The sequence below is a fragment of the Ochotona curzoniae genome, unplaced genomic scaffold, assembly GCF_017591425.1.
Source record: "Ochotona curzoniae isolate NIBS_2020 unplaced genomic scaffold, NIBS_Ocur_1.0 scaffold_2587, whole genome shotgun sequence".
In the NCBI taxonomy this organism is placed as follows: domain Eukaryota; kingdom Metazoa; phylum Chordata; class Mammalia; order Lagomorpha; family Ochotonidae; genus Ochotona; species Ochotona curzoniae.
The window spans coordinates 21,050,506-21,066,663 of record NW_024467096.1 but is presented as its reverse complement, the minus strand read 5'-3'; the positions used below and the strand labels follow the sequence as shown (position 1 = coordinate 21,066,663).

Here is a 16,158-nt window from a genome sequence, read left to right as displayed (position 1 = left end):
GCCTGTGATGCCTGGCTGCTCTGGTTCAATCCAGTTCAGTGCTAATGCTCCTGGGAACGCAGCAGAGGATGGCCCAGGACCCGTGTGGGAGATCCGGAGGAAGCTCCTGCCTTCAGCCTGCCCCGGCCCCAGCTGTTGTGGTCATTTGGGAAGCAGGCCAGCAGATGAAAGAGCTGTTTCTCTGGCTCTCCCTCTTTTTTGCAACTCTGCCTTTCAAATCAGTAAAACACGAGTCCTATGTGGTTGACTTTAGGGTTTATCTGTATGGTGCTAGTGTCTCCTTCCTATGGCCAAGTAATATTTTGTTAGAGAAAAAAACATTGATCTGTTCATCAATTGGACACTTGGGTTTTTATTTTCTATTGTGAGTACTGCTGTGAACATTTATGTTTCTGGTTTTACAAACGCCATATTTTTCTTGATCATATATAATCTAGTTAATATTTCTTCTATCAGACGGATATATGATTTCCAAATATATTTTTAAAGTCTTGTCCTTCTGTTTCCCTTGCTGTAATGTGAAATTTAAAAGGTACCTGTTTTTAACAAAAAGTCTTACTTTCTTGATTTCTAAAAAATTGTGCTTTTGATATAAGACTTTAAAAAAAGGGCTCTAATTCCTGAGAGTTAAAAATTTAACCTAGTGTGTAATATGAAAATTACTGTTTGGCAGGACTGATTGTTAAAACAATGTTTAACTGTTCTATTTTCTTGTATATTTATGACATAGCCATTATTTTTTTCCATAGATTTAGTAAGAATTTTGCAGAAATATAGGAAAATTTTATAGGTATTAGAAGTATGTAAGTATTTCATTTACAATTAAATGTACTAATCTTTTTCTCCTGCAAATTGATTAGCTCCCTAGGTCTTTGGCTTCTACTCCCACTGCTCCTGCCAATCCGGCAGTGCCAGATAACGCGTCGCAGGAAGAACTCATGGTGACCTTAATAACAGCATTAGCTTCTCTCACGTCCAGAACTTCCATGGGCATCATTGTCATCGGAGGAGTGGTAAGAAACACTAGTACAATACAACCTGAAATGTTCGTAAAGCTGCCTGTTAGATCACGAAAGGTGTATTTTGTTTTTATTTCTAGTAAGGATCTTTAAAGTGATACGAAACTGTTACAAGTAGTAAATTCAGAAGTTTGATTTTAGATTTTAATATGCTCATATCTGTATATCTGTGTGTACACATGTATCTTTAGAAATATCACCAGCTATCTAGTTTTTAAAACTACCTCTTAATTACTTCCTTGTACATTGGAGTAACATAAAAGGACTAAGTGTCCCATTTAGCTTTCTCTGAATGTCAGGGCAATACATCTGAAAGTATTAAATGTTAGTTTATTTATTTGAAAGGCAGAATGCCAAAGTTCTGTCAAGTGTTCCACTCACCAATGCGTGAAACAAGCAGGGATAAGCCAGGTCATAGTAGGAACCTAGAACTCACGCCCAGTCCCCGATGTGGTGACAAGACCCAGGTAGCTCCGTAGCACCAGTGCCTCCCAGGATGTCCATTTGCAAGAAGGTAGAAGAGAGCGCAGAGCCAGGATTGGAGCCTAGGCGCCCTGAGAGGGGAAGCAGGGATCGTACTAGGGCTGTATTGTGGGGTAGCCCAAGGTGCAGGCGTCCTACATAGCACCACTTTGAGACTGGCAGCCCTCTGCTAATGTGCCTAGGGAAGCAGAAGATGGTCCACACGCCTGGGCCGCTGCACCCATGTGGGAATGCTGGATGGGGTTGTAGGTTCCTGACGTCGGCCTGGCCCAGCCTCGTCATTGCAGCCATTTGGAGGAATGAACCAGGAGACGGGAGATCTCTCATCCTGTCTCATCTCTCTGTAACTTTCAAATAAAATCATTTTAAAAATATTTATTTTTACTGGAAAGGCAGATCAGATTTATGGAGTGAAGGAGAGACAAAAAGATCCTCCATCCACTGGCTCACTCCCTAAGTGACCACAAAGGCTGGGGCTGAGTTGGTCCGAAGCTGGGAACCCTGAACTTGTTCTGGGTCTCCCACGTGAATGCAGGGTCCCAAGGCTTTGGGCCGTCCTCAACTGCTCTCACGGGCCACAAGCAGGGAGCGGGATGGGAAGTGGAGCAGCTCAGTCATGAACTATATCACCCTATGTCAAATCCTGGGCATGCAAGGTGAGGATTTAGTTTCTGAGCCATCATGCCAGACCCAAATCTTAAAATTTTTTGATATTGCTGACATATTAAAAATGTTTTGATTTGGAAACCTCTGAACTAAAAAATTTTCTTGTTCTGAGATGCCTTAAATCAACAGATCTGACAGGTTAAAAAAGTTCTTTCCTGGTACTTATGTGCTGAGGCAGATTCCTTTTCAGCCTGATTGAATTTTGAATAATTAAGTTTTTCTCATCGAGAATGAATATATATTTTTAGAAAATATAATTGACCAGGGCCTGGCGGCATTGCCTAGTGGCTAAAGTCGTCACCTTGAAGGCACCAGGACTCCATATGGGTGCCAGTTCTAATCCCAGCAGCTCCACTTCCCATCCAGCTCCCTGCTTGTGGCCTGGGAAAGTGGAGAATGGCCCAAAGACTTGGGTCCCTACATCTGCCTGGGAGACCTGGAGGAAGTACCTGGCTCCTGGCTTTGGATCAGCACAGCACCGGCCATTGTGGTCACTTGGGGAGTGAATCATCGGACGGAATATCTTCCTCTCTTATCTCTCCTCCTCTCTGTATATCTGACTTTGCAATAAAAGTAAATAAATCTTAAAAAAAAAAAAGAAAAAGAAAATATAACTGACTGGAGACCTACCAGGAAGGGTAGGCATTTAACCCCTTTTAGAACATTTTATTTGAAAGAGGGAGGGAGAGGGGGAGACACAGATTTTCCCTTGTGCTGGTTCACTCCCTACGTTGCTTCATCAGCTGGGAGGGTCTCCTTCCAGGTCTGCCTGGTGGCTGGTGGCGCCCACGCACTTGTGTCGTCCCCTGCTGTTTGCCCCGGGAATATTGATTGGAAGCAGAGCAGCTGGACTTGAACCAGTGCTTGGATGGGATGCTGGTGTCACTGGCTATGGCTTAACTTGTGCCACAACACTGACCTGCTACACATTACCTTTTTAAGATTGATTTATTTAGTGGAAAAACATATTTACAGAGAGAAGGAGAGATAAAGATCTTTCATTTGTGGTTCACTCCCCAAGTGGCCACAATACCTGGAACTGAGCTGATCTAAAGCCAGGAGCCCTGAGTTGCCTCAGGGTCTCCCACACAGGTGCAGGGTCCCAAAGCTTTGGACCATCCTCGACTGTTTTCCCAGGCCACAGGCAGGGAGCTGAAAGGGAACTGGAGCAGCCAGGATATGAACTGGAGCCCATATGGGATCCCGGCGCATACAACACGAGGACTTTAGCCACTAGGCTATCGCACCAGGCCCTACACAGTACCTTTTAATGTATTTCTGATTGTTGTTGCTTTTTAAATTTATTATCTCAGAGTAAGCTATGCCTTTATCTTACAGATTTGGAAAGCTGTAGGCTGGAAACTCATATCTGTTTCCTTAAGTATGTATGGAGCCCTGTATCTTTATGAGAGGCTGGCTTGGACCACCCGCGCCAAGGAGAGGGCCTTCAAGCAGCAGTTTGTGAACTATGCAACTGAAAAACTGCAGATGATTGTCAGCTTCACGAGTGCCAACTGCAGCCACCAAGTCCAGCAGTGAGTGCCAGCCAGGGGGAATTCATTTTTATCGTTGCAGTCCCAGTTTGTACGTGTTAAAGTTATTTCCTAGATCTCAGGAGAATTTTATTATAACATACTAAATATGTAGGTATACACAGCTTCTTTCATACATCTTGAGTATCTGTTTCATTTCTTTAGTAATTAGTAAAAATAACGCACACTTCTATTGAAAGCAGAACTTAAAATTTCCCTGACGTCGAGATCACTGCAGTTTAATGAACAAAATAGTGATAGTACAAAGTAATCCAGTGGAAAGATGAAGGCATTCTAACTGCATGTGCTCTAGAAGGTACTTAGGCCATAGGGATCCTGAGCAAGATGACTCCATGCTTCGTTTGTCCAACACTGGAATTTGGTGGAGTGGGAGAAGATGGAGAGGAGGAAGCACAAGGGATGAAGGTCCAGGAGCGCAGCTGCGGGGAGTCAGTGCTGACCATGGTCTGGAGGCGCGCACACGCACGCCATGTTTGCTGTCGTCAAAATATGTTATATGATATTTTCCAAAGCTAACATGAGCCAGAAATCAAATTGAATGGAACTCTGCTAGAAACTTGGCTAAATCTCACTGTGTTAATGTATTTTTGTCTGTGTCACTGGAGTTACTGGAGTTCCTGTCTATACTGTCCTTGGAAGTTTACCAGGAAATAAGCTTCCCAGTAAAAGTAATGTTTATGCTTCTGAAGAAAAATACCTATCTGCCTTTTCTTTTTTAAATCATTTTTTAAAGATTTATTTATTTTTGGGGCATGGCGGCATGGCCTAGCAGCTAAGTCCTCGCCTTGATTGCGCCAGGATCTCATACGGGCACCAGTTCTGGTCCAAGCTGCTCCACTTCCCACCCAGCTCCCTGCCTGTGGCCTGGGAGGGCAGCCGAGGGACAGCCCAAAGCCTTGGGACCCTGCACCTGCGTGGGAGACCTGGAGGAAGTTCCTGGCTCCTGGCTCCAGATCTGTGCAGCATTGGCCGTTGCGCTCACTTGGGGAATGAATCATTGGACGGAAGATCTTTATCTCTGTCTCTCCTCCTCTCTGTATATCTAACTTTGTAATAAAAATGAATAAATCTTAAAAAAAAAGATTCATTTATTTTTACTGAAAAGGAAGATTTACAGAGATAAAGGGAAAGATCTTCCTGCCACTGGTTCAGTTCCTAATATGACCACAATGGCCGAAGCTGCACCGATCTGGAGCCAAGAACTCCTCTGGGTCTCCCACTTGGGTGCAGGGTCCCAAGGCGTTGGGCTGTCCTCGACTGCTTTCTCAGGCCACAGGCAGGGAGCTGGATGGGGGAAGTGGAATAGCTGGGACACAAACGGGTGCCCATATGGGATCCCTATACTTGCAAGGATTTCAACCACTGAGCCATCTTGCAGGCCCACCTGTCTGCATTTTCATGCCTTATTCATCATGTTCACATCCATATAGAAGAGGTAATATTACCTCATTACCTCTTAGGCATTTGTCTTTTTTTTTTTTTTTATCCAAAAGGCAGATTTACAGAGAGGCAGACAGGTCCTCCATCCACTGGATCATTCCCCCAAAGGCCACAAAAGTCAGAGCCCAGCCATTCTGAAGCCAGGAACCTGGAGTTTTCTTGTCCCAGGTGGATGCTGGGACCCATGGGCGTGAGCCATCCTCTGATGCTCTCCCAGCTCTAGGAATGGAACTGGATCGGAGGTAGAGCAGCTGGGGCTTGATGTGGTGTCATACGGGATGCTGGCGCCACAGGCTAAGGCTTGACCTAGCACACCACTGCCCTGACCCAGGCATCTGTATTTGGCACTAGACAAAATCAAGCTTAAAAGAGTGTCATACCCTCTCTAACAGTCTTAGAGATTCTGTTTTAAAACTCAGTGTTCTTTTAATATAAAGTTTCCACTAAGGCTCATTCATGATTGTTAATGTTATTTTAAGGGAAATGGCTACCACTTTTGCTCGCCTGTGCCAACAAGTTGATATTACTCAAAGACATCTGGAAGAAGAAATTGCTAGATTATCCAAAGAAGTAGATCAGCTGGAGAAAATCCAAAACAATTCAAAGCTTTTAAGGTATTTAATTTTTTTTCCTTCAATGATACAAAGATTTATCTATCAACTACTAAAACATAGTTGAAATTAAAAGAATAAAAGTTGAGTTTAAAGACCTATATGACCAACACCCATAGCTTTTTTTTTCTCATGGGGAGTGTTGGGTGTTCTTAAATTTGAAGTAATAAAAGCAAAACAAAGACTTCCTAATAAAATATGAATTTCTGGCTCAATATTCAAGATTCTTTGGGTCTGATAAAATGGGAGGTTTCACCCCTCAAGCTTTTACTTAGCTGTTCTTGTTTCAGCTTTCTGGTTTGCCACATGTCTGGAAAAATGGTTGAGCATCCCTTCATCTCTGCTGTTGGAACGAAGCACATTATTTTTTTGGCGGGGTGGGGGCAGAGAGGATTGTTTAAAGATGAACTTTGGGGGCTGGCTTTTTTTTGTTATGTTTGCATAGTTGGTAAGGATGCATGCTCATGAGGACCACTGATGAGGATGGGGTGGGTCAAGGCATGGGGCAGGTGGCTAGGACAAACATTTCCGGTTTTCGCTTTTTTTGCCTTTTCTCCTGTATCTAGGTTGGGGGAGGGAGGAAGGGAGGAGAGTGCCACTTCCATGTGAAGGGCCAGCTTTGTGGCCTCATGTGTGAAGCTGCTGCCTGCAACACCGGCATCCCGTGTGTGGGAAGGTTTGCTCATGTTCTGGGGACGCAGTGAAAAATGGCCATGTCCATGGACTCCTGTACCTATGTTGGAGACCTGGGAGAAGCTCCTGGCCCAGCTGTCACTGCTGGGACTGTTTGGGGAATGAACCAGGGAAGGAAGATCCCTTGTTGTAACTGCACCTTGCTAAGAACCATCTGCTGGCTCATTTCCCGAATTACTGGGCTGCTGGTGCATTTGCGAGCTGGATGTGGAGTGGCACACAAACCTGCACCCATACTGGATGTTGGTGTCACATGCAGAGGCCCCAGGTGTTCTGTTTTCTCATTCCCCTTTGACATCTACCAGCCTCTTTGGGTGTGTGTGTAGATATATATATATCCTATATTTTTTAGATATATGAATAACATTATGTATTCCCTATATTTGATCGCATTCTTAAAGATAATCATGATTGTGTGACTTACGGGTTAGCTGTCTTCTGTTTACCAGAAAGCCACAGGAGCACATATGATAAGCATTCTGAAAAGGGTTGGTAGTGGAATTTGAGTTCAGTTTTCTAGAGTAGAAGGAATGTATTTTCTGACTTTTGTGATCACCATTTTTTTTTTTTAATTAGAAATAAAGCTGTTCAACTTGAAAATGAACTTGAGAACTTTACGAAGAAGTTTCTACATTCAAGCAATGAAGAAGAATCGTAAGAGATTGCTTTGGTCTGACCATCATAGCAAATGGAACTTGGAAGAGGGGGACAGTTATTTTTATGAAATAACTTAAAACATGAATTACACTAATTGTATCTAAATAGCAAATGCCTACATAGACTCTAGAAATGATCTATCTTCGGGTATTTGCGTGTCTGAAGAGTGTTTGGGCGTCTTTAGTTTTAATTTGGGTAAGGAAAGGCTAAATCATTTTTGTTAAGATAATGAATTAGTTAAAATTAACAGACCATCTGTGTGACCCCTGAGGGGTGGGGCCTTGAGCTCTTAACCAGGGCTTTCTTTGTTTTTGACTCTGAAAAACTCTGCTTCCTGGCACCCAGGAGTTGGAGTGTGAGCCTTTCACCTTTCTCAAAACTGGCTTTGATGCTGTTTTATAAACTGCATTGCTCAGACTGTGAAGGGGTGTGAGATGGTGTGGACTCTATCAGTTTGCAAGTTACAATCACTTCTGTTGTGGCAGGTATGTAAACCACTAAGAAATACCATTTTTACTCCTTGTTTATTCCCATTAAAAATGATACAAAACAGTATAAAAGTTTGTTATTATAACTGGTAACCTATAAAAGTATTTTAATATTAAGCAATTTTTTTACCTGTTTCTAAAAAAGCACTTTTTTTGCTCCAGTTATGCTTCCTGTAAGGAGAGTTTATCAGATTTAGAAGTAAAATTGGAAACGGAAGAGACAGCCACAGCCTAAGGAGGGCTGGGTTTTGGATCATAGTAGTGATGTTTAAAAGTCCTTCAGCAGGCATCTGCTAAGTTATTGCTGGATTGTCCACCATTGGAGGCTTTTACTTGTATGAATTTTTCAGGGCTACATTAAAAATGATTGTACATTTTACCTCAGTGAAGTTTGTGAGTTCAAGTATCCTATTGCTTATAATTGATAAAACATGAACCTGAAGAAACACTGAAAAAAATGACATTCTAGCTCCTTGTTGTACAAATAGACTCAGCAGATCAGCACCATCCAGGCACTTAATGGAAATACATAGTATATTTGGCCAAGTACAGTTTATGCTGGAGGACAAAATTTCAAGTTGTTTTTTTTTAAATACTTATTTTCTGTACCTTCTAAGGCTCCTGGATGCTAGTCAGTCTTTTTAAGAACAGTACAACTTTTATAGATATTTTAAGAGAAAATAAATAGTTAGGCCGTATAAATGTCTGTCAAACATACCTGTTCTCTATAAATCAGACACTAGGAGGCAATATAATCCCACTACAAATGAATAATAATTTTTAGCTTTTTCTTATCAACAAATTGAATTAGGTGAGATTGTAGGAAAAAGTGTCTCAAACTGGGTACTGCTGATTTAAGTTAGAAATTCAAGCCCTTAACCTTTTTATTAACCCCTTTAACTTTTAAAGTCACATAATGGTGTTGTGCTACGTTAAATGTGGTGGTTTGGACTCAAAAGTTTGGCCCTTGGATTATCCTACCAGTATCACTTCTAAGAAAAACGTAGGCTCTGAGTGGTTTCAGCCCAGGCCTTCAGAAATCAGAGGTGCTACACAATGTGCTGCTCTGTGCTTGCCAGCCGATCTGACACATCCTGAAATGTGTGCTCACTGCTGTGCTGGCGCTGTGGGCAGTGTGCTCCTCACTAGTGTCAGTGTCGCACTGCCTGACGAAGTCTGCAAACGGAACACTCAGACATTGCTGCCCAGCTCCTGTGGCTGGACACATACTCACCACCTGGCCACCAGAGATTATGTAATTATAGCTGATATAGAAACATGCTTTATTGTTTACTATGTCTGCAGGATTATTTATACACTTTGTATAATCTTAACATTTTACAAAACATTTTCTAAGTATGCAATATTACAAGGTGAAAATAAAACCCGTTTGCCTAATAGTTGATAAATTTTGTATTTCTGGTAGTTTAGTGAGTTCTAATCACTTAGAGTAGGCAAACAAAGTGAGTTGACTTGCTCATAGGATTGTGTTGCTGCCGGGTGCGCCTAGCAGTGAACTGAACGGTAAGTGAAAGTTGCACATATCGTAGGATACTAGTTCTCTTCATGGAATGCAACATCATCTGAAATGTCTTATGAATTTTCTCCCCCAAGATTATAATAAATGAACATAAGAAAATTTTAACAATACTGTAAGCAGGACTGGCTGTAAGAGAACTATAGAGGAAGAAACATTTTACTTTTTAATGAGAATCTGTAGCTTTCTAATGTTGAGATGGGCTGGGCCAGGTCACAGCAAGGATGCTGCTGCTCCAGATGCTGGCATCCCGTAGTAGAGTGCCTAGGTCAAGTCCTAGCTCTCCTTCCCACTTCGCCTTTCTGCTGCCGTGCAGCGCCAGCACGTGACGGTTCAAGTTCCTGCCAGCCATGTGCGACACAGATTCAGTTCCCAGCTTGTGGCGTTGGCCTGGCCCAGCCATGGCTATCACAGAAATTATGGGAAGTGAACCAGTGAATGGAAGATTTCTCTTAAACAGGATGGAAATAAAAAACTTAAAAATAATAAGCTATAGTTTGTAATCTGAAAGGATGGATTAGTAATACTCCAGTCTGTTCTTTGCTTACAGTTTCTCATGAAAAAAAAAATTGAAGATATTTAGATAAAGGAATTGGGGACTAAGCATGAAACACTGGGCATGACTTAATATGATTTGTTTTAAAAACTAAGATGACAATAAAGTCACGTTAAAAGTATTTTATTGATTACAATATCAGTTCACAGCAACATTTCACAAAGTAACTGTACAAATGAATCAATCACTGTAAGAAAGATTGAAGAATACTGTTAATCATAGTACAAGTCTATTGTATGGTTTAAAGCCTTTATTCACTGTCAGTTGGCCGTAAGCATGCTCAAATCATTCTAGGTGAAGAAAAAACACTTCAAAATGCTGTGAAAACACTGTGATGAACTTTAATAGCACTTAAATGTGGACGCCTTGGGATAAGGAAATGCCAAGTGTTCAGAGACCTCTTTGAAAAGAGAAAAATAGAAGCACCATTACGTAAGAACAAGACAAATACCAGCTGATCACTGAGGCTCAATTCAATATTCGATAAGTATCTAAGATGTTGTTGGGTACATTTAAAACCAGTTGAAATGCATTAGCAAGTTTAAGAAAACTGACTTTTAGGAAATCTGAAAGGCAAACATTTGCTAAATACAATGTGTACTATCAATCTGATTAATAATTTAGTTTTTAAAAGAGTGCTAGCTTAACTAGTTGAACTCATTTTAATGAGTACTTATAAATGTAGCACTGAATTTGAAGCAACACGGCATGATCAGTGGGAGAAAAACTGATACTCTGAAATGTAGTTCATATTCTACTTAATCCAATTTCAAATGCCACATTTTTCATTTGCTGTTATACGGAAGATGGTCTAGCTTGTGGCTGCTCTCTGATAACTGTAGTAGGGGGTTAAGAAATAGTTTAAAATGCTGCTGTCTACCATGGCAAAAGGGAAAGAAGCTGAATGGAATACTTAATTCTTTTGTTTAAATGGAAAGCCAAATATACAGAGGAGCAGAGACAGAAAAATCTTCCATCCAACGATTCACTCCCCGAGTGGACACAACAGCCACAGCTGAGCCAGTCTGGAACATCTTCCAGGTCTCCCACGCGGCTGCAGGGTCCCAAGGCTTTAAGGCCGTCCTCGACTGCTTTCCCAGGCCACAAGCAGGGAGCTGGATGGGAAGCAGGGCCACCAGAATTAGAACTGGTGCCATATGGGCTCCCAGCTCATGCAAGGTGAGGACTTTAGCTGCTAGGCTACCCCGCAGAGCCCAGAATATGTAAATTTAAGTTTCTAAGCATCTTGATTCAGACCCTGAAGGTCCTAGAAAGAACACCTTCACTGTTGTATATAATCAATTTGTTACACAAACAGCCAATTATTCAGTTGTATTAGGTTAAATCAGATGTTCACATCACAGCAGCAATTTCTTTAATGTCAATGAAATCAGAATTGTTGGAGGAGCTCTGTTGTGTAATATTTGCACACACCTTTTAGCAAACAGAAAATCTTTTGCCACTGGAGAAAATGTATTTTTCTTCTAATAGGTAGGTTAACTTTAAAAGTTCTTTAACTTACTCCCAAAGCACCGACATCTTGTACTTCAAGAAGTCATGCAGTATTAAGCAGTTCATCTGTGTCTAAACTAAGAATTACCTACTAGCTCTCTTGCTGTTCAATCACTAGTCCCAAGTGCTCTTTGCTTTTATTAACATATTGTATGTAGTCATAATTAAACATCTGAGCTGCAGATGGGCCTTCCATAATTAGTCTAAATGTTTAACAGCAGAGCTGGCGAAAGTGAGGCCTACCCGTCCAAGCAGAGGAGTTAACCTGTTGATAGCAAGAACCGTTTTCTTGATCAGGCTTTTTTTTTTTTTAATGCTTTTTTTGACCAGAAAGTGACCATGTTGATTTAGAACATAATATATGCCTTTATAATACTCGTGCAAAATCTCAAATCAGTCTGCTCCGCCATGTTATATTTTAATATTTCTTACAAGATTATTGGACACCAAATTGATATTCTTGATGCACAAGATTTTAGGCCTTGAAAAACTAAGACCCAAACTATACAGTGTTCCCCAAAATTACACACTTCAAGTGACTCGGAAGAAGTCATGCACAACATTCGCTGACCATCATTACAAGCAAATATGTTTAGCACCTGGTCCTTACAGCCCTGGAAAGCAAAGGTCTAACTGCCAAGGTAATTAGTACAGCAACGAGGATACTTTTTTACTGTTTGCTCATGTGTAAAATTATTCACAGTGTCCCACAGTTACTAGATTTCAGTTGTCCACTATGTAATTTTAGAAACTGCTTTGCATTCCTCTCTGGAAGCAAACACCATTTATTGTTTTCTGTATGACTCATTGACAATGCAGTTTTTTGACCAAAGTATTGTGTTTTTATGATAACTTTTAACTAGAGAAGATATTTAAGCTTAAGATATTTAAGAAGATATATTAAGCTCATATTCAAGCATATTATTATTTCACAAATAACAGAAGTGTTTTTAATAGGATTTTGGAATAAATCTGCTGAAATTCACAGCAGCCTTCGGCCACCACCGTCCCCTTTTTGGAAAGAGTGTGTGTGTGTCCCTTTACAATATTCTTGCCTTATCTCAAAGTGCTGCTTTTGATGAAGGGATATAATAGTCCACAATAAACATTAACAGCAACATTCATAGTTATCTTAGCCACAATATAAATATACATTCACACCTGCCATCTACGACATTCTGTTTTGGTCCTATATCCTAATTTGCCTCTATCCATTTTATGCTCTAGTATCAATTTGACCTTGATAAAAGTTAAACTGACTTCATTTGATGCAAGTATTAGCACACTACCAATACAAAATGAAGACAGGTAAAGAATTATGGCTAACAGACCTATCTGAGTAATAATTTACAGTTTATTAAGTTACAAACTGAATTTCTGCATCCCAGAATATCCTATAGCTAGTATAACAGTCTTATATTATCAGTCATTTAAATTTATTTGTACAAGCAAACCCAAAATAACAAGTATCTTTGTGTCTAATCTGGGGGGCCGGAATCACTGAGCACCGACGACACACTGCTCATGTGTTCCTCTGCCTTCCTAATTACGGGGTCGTTCAGATCTGGTTATTGTGTGAAGTGGAACCACTTAGAAACCAGTAATTTTGTGCTTCAGGAATACAGAAGAATAAAAAGCTTAACTATTTCACTTGAAGAAATTTGAAAACAAAGATTTGAAAACCTTTACATCAGTTCAGATTTTATAGTACATAAACACAACACTCAGAAACCTACCTTAACAATTACACAACATCCGTACCAACAATTGGTTAGATTTTTACATGTCTCTTAAAAATCTAACACTGTCAACACTCCACTTTCCCATCTAGATTCATGCTGGCAGAGTACACTGGGGAAAACTCTTCAGATACAGGGAAAATCCATATATTTATCAAACTTCTGAGCTATAAATATTTTCTACACCACTTAATTCTGGAAAACCAAATCAGTAGGGATCCAGCTATGTGGAGTGCTGGTCAGTCAACTGATCATAACTAGTCTAAACAAGGATTACTTAGGTACTATCAACTACTTTTATTCACATAATACTTAGTTTTTTTCGTATATATTTAAAATATCCATGAAATCTTAAATCTCTGGCCTTTGGATTATCTGTCCCCTGAAAAAATTAAAAATGAGCTCTTTAAACTGAGTATGGCACAGGAGGCGTGAGGACGGCCGGCCTCCCCTGTGGCACTCAGCCAGCAGCCAGGGTCTCTAAGGAAGGTCAGGGCGCTGCACGCGCGCACACACACCGGGTATCATCTACTCGGATGGTTCTTCTGTTACAAAACTTAAAAAAAAATGTAGTTCATGAAAAGGGAAAACAATGATATGCTGCAAAAATGCATACACTCTGTTCTGCACAGATAGACTGGTTGCAAGCAAACATTCCTCAAGGTTGAATTAACTCCTCAGATTAATACACTGGTCTTTCTGCTCTCCGCAGGCACCTTTGCTCCGCCTCACCTCCCTCCACTGTTTTTGTACTTGACTGAAAGCTTTTTGTTTGTAATAATCTCAATAGAAAAATCTTTACCTGCAAATATAAGGTAGAATTTTCTTTTTTCACAGCTATAGGCTGTAGAATTGATTTCTCCAGATACCAATGGAGAACAGAAATTAGGTTAAGACCACACTGTTAATTCCAGATTCTAAGGAAACTGTCCCAAGAGCCTGTTGCCACAGCCATGCCATCATCAGTAACACCTAAACAGCTGACACGGTTGTCATGACCAGCGAGGACACCTGAAAAAAAGTTGTGAAGAAAGTTAGCACTTTTGGAATTAGAGTAAATGCATACATAAAAACTTAGAAGGCATTTAACTCCTAATGGAGTGCCCTGGGGACTCAGATGTGTGGACTGAGCATATATGTAAAAGGTAGCCTTCTGTATTACTTGAATTTCTGATGTGTAGCATTTTGATGTTTGAAAATTCGCTTCAAAATTAAGCTCCTTTATATGAGAAGGGATTTTGATGCTTACTCTGCATCTCTGATAAGTTCATGGTACTGCAGATTTTCCTACTGACCCAAGCTGGCTTCAACAAAAACAAAATATTAAATGAATGTCACTGATATTGCCTTTACATAAGCAATTTCAAAATTACTCCCACCACTGGAATGCTGTTGCTTACAATTTCTTGAAGCCATCAAATTAATCTGGTTTTAATTTCTTTTGCATATTAAAGCTAAAGCTGGGGTGGGGGGCAGCATTGTGCAGCGGGGTTAAGCCACTGCCTGTGACAGCAGCATCCCATTTGAGCAGTGGTTTGTGTCTAAGTCCTGGGAAGGCAGAAGATGGCCTGAGCGCCTAGGCCACTGAGGTCCACGGGGGAGACCTGGATGAACTTCCTAGCTGCTGGCTGTAGCCATTCGGCGAGTAAACCAGTGGATGGAAGGCTTCTTTCTCTATAACTCTGCCTGTCAAGTAAGTACATAATTTTTTTAATAAAGCGAGAGGCCAGCACCACAGCTCAACAGGCTAACTCTCTGCCTGCAAGCATCGGCTTGGGTACCAGTTCATATCCAGCTGCTCTGCTTGCAGCCGAACTTCCTGCTTTGGGCCTGGGAAAGCAGCAGAGAATCGCCCAAATCCTCAGGCCCCTGTACCCATATGGGAGACACAGAAGCAACTGGCTCCTGGCTTCATACCAGCTCTGGCCATTTGGGGAGTGAATCAGCAGACAGAAGATCTCTCTGACTTTTCCATCTGTTCATGTGACTTTCACAAATGAAAATAAATCTAATAATAATAATAATAATAATATTTTAAAAAGTTAAACCTGATAGCCTGATCATCAGAGAGGAGCAAATTAAATATTCTCAATAATGGGGAGAAATGTCTAATTTTTAGTAAGAATTTGTAAGCCAGGCAGTTTCCTCCACTGGTTCACTTGGCAAATGCCCAACACAACTGGCTCGGCCAAGCTAGCCTCAGCAGACAGGAACTCAATGAGATCTCCCACAGGGCGGGCAGGGAGCCGTCAGCTCCAGTGTCTCAGATGGGCACACTAGCAGCAAGCTGGAACTGAGCCGAGGTCTGACGTGGGAGTAGCATTTATGATTGGCTGAAGCCTGCACCCCTCTTCTGAAACAACTTGCTTTTCAGCATGTCATTTTCATTCATTGTTAGGTGCAGAAGATTATCTTTTTCAATTAAATAATACTTGTAGTATGACAATGTTTGGCAATGAGCAAATTAATCATCATGGGTTGAAATAAATTAACACTATCTTTAAATATTTCAAGTTGCACCCGGCACCATAGCCTAGCAGTTAAAGTCTTTGCCTAGTATGCACTGGGATCCCATATAGGCACTGGTTCTAATCCCAGCAGCCCTGCTTCGCATCCAGCTCTCTGCTTTTGGCCTGGGAAAGCAGCCGAGGACGGCCTCAAAGCCTTGGGATCCTGCTCCCACATGGGAGACCTGGAAGAAGCTCCTGGCTCCTGGTTTCAGATCGGCTCACTTCTGGCCATTGTGGACACTTAGGGAATAACCCAGCAGATGGGACGGAAGATCTTCCTCTCTGTCTCTCCTCCTCTCTGTATATCTGACTTTCCAATTTAAATAAATAAATCAATCTTTAAATAAATAAATACTTTAAGTGATACTGGAGAACAGAATGAATGAACAGCCCAGAAATCAGGATTCCACTTCAAGGCAAAAGTTCTGGTTGAGCCAAACAAACTAGCTATATAAGCAAAAGCAAAGATAAACCTCAAGTATGAAGTTACTGCAAGAATTGGTGGAAAACGGAACTGAAAGGTAAGTTTAGGGGTCCAGATTTGTATTATTAGAACTAAGATAAAGATAAGGCAAAGTAAGATTTCACTGGACTATTGAAGAATCACTAAGACTTCCTGCAGGAGAGGTGGTCTTGTGGCATAGCACATAAAGCCACTGTTGGTGCTGGCGTCCTGTTTGAGTGCTCATTCACG

The 16,158-nt window shown here is 41.1% G+C and overlaps 2 protein-coding genes across 4 annotated transcripts in view; one reads left to right on the top strand and one right to left on the bottom strand.

The window, feature by feature from the left end:
- MFN1 (mitofusin 1) overlaps window positions 1-9,415 on the top strand; it is a 43,882-nt gene extending 34,467 nt beyond the window's left edge. For 2 of the 3 annotated variants that reach the window (XM_041002611.1, XM_041002612.1), the window contains exons 15-18: window positions 861-1,013; window positions 3,507-3,703; window positions 5,641-5,775; window positions 7,042-9,415. In XM_041002611.1, the coding sequence (XP_040858545.1) occupies window positions 861-1,013; window positions 3,507-3,703; window positions 5,641-5,775; window positions 7,042-7,123 (567 nt within the window). In that variant the 3' untranslated portion in view covers window positions 7,124-9,415. The remainder of the gene's footprint in view (window positions 1-860; window positions 1,014-3,506; window positions 3,704-5,640; window positions 5,776-7,041) is intronic. The other variant, XM_041002613.1, reaches the window with a different exon arrangement.
- Window positions 9,416-11,342: 1,927 nt separating this feature from the next.
- GNB4 (G protein subunit beta 4) overlaps window positions 11,343-16,158 on the bottom strand; it is a 61,930-nt gene continuing 57,114 nt past the window's right edge. Inside the window, exon 10 of the mRNA XM_041002600.1 lies at window positions 11,343-13,965. Coding sequence (XP_040858534.1) covers window positions 13,859-13,965 — 107 coding nt within the window. The 3' untranslated portion in view covers window positions 11,343-13,858. The remainder of the gene's footprint in view (window positions 13,966-16,158) is intronic.